The 2,500-nt window shown below is 42.3% G+C and overlaps 1 protein-coding gene across 1 annotated transcript in view; it reads right to left on the bottom strand.

Moving 5' to 3' along the window:
- col14a1a (collagen, type XIV, alpha 1a) overlaps nucleotides 1-2,500 on the bottom strand; it is a gene marked incomplete at its 5' end in the record, with an annotated part of 166,966 nt that overhangs the window by 131,271 nt on the left and 33,195 nt on the right. Inside the window, one exon of the mRNA XM_080004861.1 lies at nucleotides 2,091-2,167. Coding sequence (XP_079860987.1) covers nucleotides 2,091-2,167 — 77 coding nt within the window. The remainder of the gene's footprint in view (nucleotides 1-2,090; nucleotides 2,168-2,500) is intronic.

The raw sequence follows: 2,500 nt of genomic DNA, 5'->3' as shown, positions 1-2,500 counted from the left end.
ACAATGAGAAAACAGAGAGGGAGCGAAAAAAAGACGTCAACGAGAGGCGGACCTTCTTTATAATCCATCTTTGTGTTGGTGTGTGTGTGTGTATGTGTCTTGTGCTCTGCTGAGCGTCGGGCGTCGTACAACTGCTGTGACAGTTTAATAGAGAAAATAAATTGGTAATCAGAGAGCGGCGACAAAACTACAACTCCCCGAGAACGGAAAAATGAACACTTTGAGCGACAGAAAGACACAGCAATCTCCATGAACCACACACTACCATTAGTGCTTTCTTTCCCACTCATGTCGGGCAACGTCCGCAATACGTTGGTAAATGCGCCGATGTCCTGTTGAGGATTTGTCTCATTTTAATGAATGAAATATAGACTAACCACTGTGACCTGCTAAGCACTTTAGCGCCCGAAAAGCCCCTAAATCCAAACTGTATTTGGCATACGAGGCAGAACACAGAATACTCACTACTGGGCAGAGACGTCGGCTTAACCAAGCTTTTCACCGTTCAAGATGTCTACCTGCTGGCTGCGAACGCTGCTGCCGTTTCAAGATGGCAACAATAAAAGAGTCATTACCATTTCCTCAAATTCTCTCTATCTATACACCCTCTGCTTTTTTTGGGCAGTGTCTCGCACTGAGAAGAACTTCGCTTGACTCCCTTTCCAAACTCGCCAGTCATCGTCCCTGAATGTTGGGAGTCTCACTAAACAGTTTAGCAAATGCTTTGTAATGAGAATGAGCTGTTCAACAATGTCACAGCTTAAGAAAGCAGAAGAATTTTGTTCCCAAATGTGTCAAAATATATAAGGATATACTCTCTCTCTCTCTCTCTCTCTCTCTCTCTCTCTCTCTCTCTCTCGCCCTCGCTCTCCCTCTTAAGCCCATCAAACCTTCAAGCACCGTTAGAAACCATTAAGTGCACATATAAAGTTTTAAGGTCGGGTCATATTAGTATAGTCGGGGGCTGAGATTGATGAATACAACATATTTTATACGGCTTTCTTGAAACCACATTCTGATTCAGTAATTGGCACTTTCTGAATGCCCGCAATTCATACTGTTGAATTCAGTTCTCTGATAGACGATCGCTCCCTTCCACTGTACAAAGAAGCCGCGGAATAATAAATACTTTAAACACTTAAAAGCGCACGGGCCATAGATAATAAAAAGTGCCCGGCTGCCAAAGAATACCTTTTTTTTGCCTCTGCGGACAATTTTTGGGACTCGGCGGCGAAGATAAAACTGTCAGGAATGTAACTTTTAAAAATCTTATGAAAACAATTCTGTTTGCAGTTGAAAGTTCTGAGGAACCGTGAGGATCGTTCGCCTCTACGTTTCGCAAACTACGGGGGATATTTATTTTCAAACGCACACACACACACACACACACACACACACACACACACTCACACGCAGGCGCGCACAGCTAGAGATGATTCCCCGGCAAGTGCTTCCCCACTGGGCCGCTGATTATGTTAAAGACATTAACCAAAGAAGGAATATTTCATACAGACACACACACACACACACACACAGACACACACACACACACACACACACACACACACGCACATGCAGACGCACACACCCGGAAAATACCAAATTCCCTCCTTTTCTCAAGTTTCATGTGGTATTATGTGGCATATTATGGGCCGCAAAATAAATTGGATGTTAAAAATACCTAAGCTTCCAATACCAAACTGAAAGGCCAGACAGTGGCCATGTCTGTGTTTTCCATGCACACTCCTCTTGGCTACCATGTATAAGATTAAAAAATAAAATAAAATAAAATTTAATTTAATTCAATTAAATTTAATTTAATTAATGTAATTTCATTTAATATAATTTTAATTAATACAATAAAATAAAATAAAATGTACAATTAAAAACATAAAGATATAATATTAAAAGAGACACAAAAAATACCAAACTCACTCTTGCTCTCACATTTCATAGAGTATAGGGTGGCATATTAGAAGCCGTTAAATAAAAGAACGTTAAAAATACAAATCAAAGGCCAGACAGTGGGTGTGTCTGGCTGGTCGTCCGGCCGGGTGTGTGTGTTGGTGTTGGGTATGTGTAGATCCTACCTCCAGAGATCTCGTTGGCGTCGTCGGGAGGCACCACCGCATCCTTCCTCCTCTGGGGTTGAGTCTCCTTGTTACCGCTATCAGCTGTGGGGGAGACAATACATAAGTTACAAGTGAGCCAAAAAAAAAAGATTTAAATGAGAGCATTTTGAGAGTTTAACATAGTTATTTCAAGTCTTTAAAGTAAAGCAGGAAGGAAGATTAATTGAACGGATAGGAGAGGAGGGGAGGGGAGGGGACGACAGAGAGGACAAGATAGGGGAGAAAAAGAGGGGAGGGGGAGGAGAAGAGGTGGGGGAAACGAGAGGAGGGGAGGGGAGAGATGAGGAGGAGATCAGATGGAGAGTTGAGTTCTTTCAGTGTCTCAGACATTTTAAAGGGACATTCAAAATGATCTCCTCCCATCACAC

Source organism: Zeus faber (assembly GCF_960531495.2).
Source record: "Zeus faber genome assembly, chromosome: 8".
NCBI lineage: Eukaryota > Metazoa > Chordata > Actinopteri > Zeiformes > Zeidae > Zeus > Zeus faber.
This window is presented reverse-complemented; position numbering and strand designations above follow the sequence as displayed.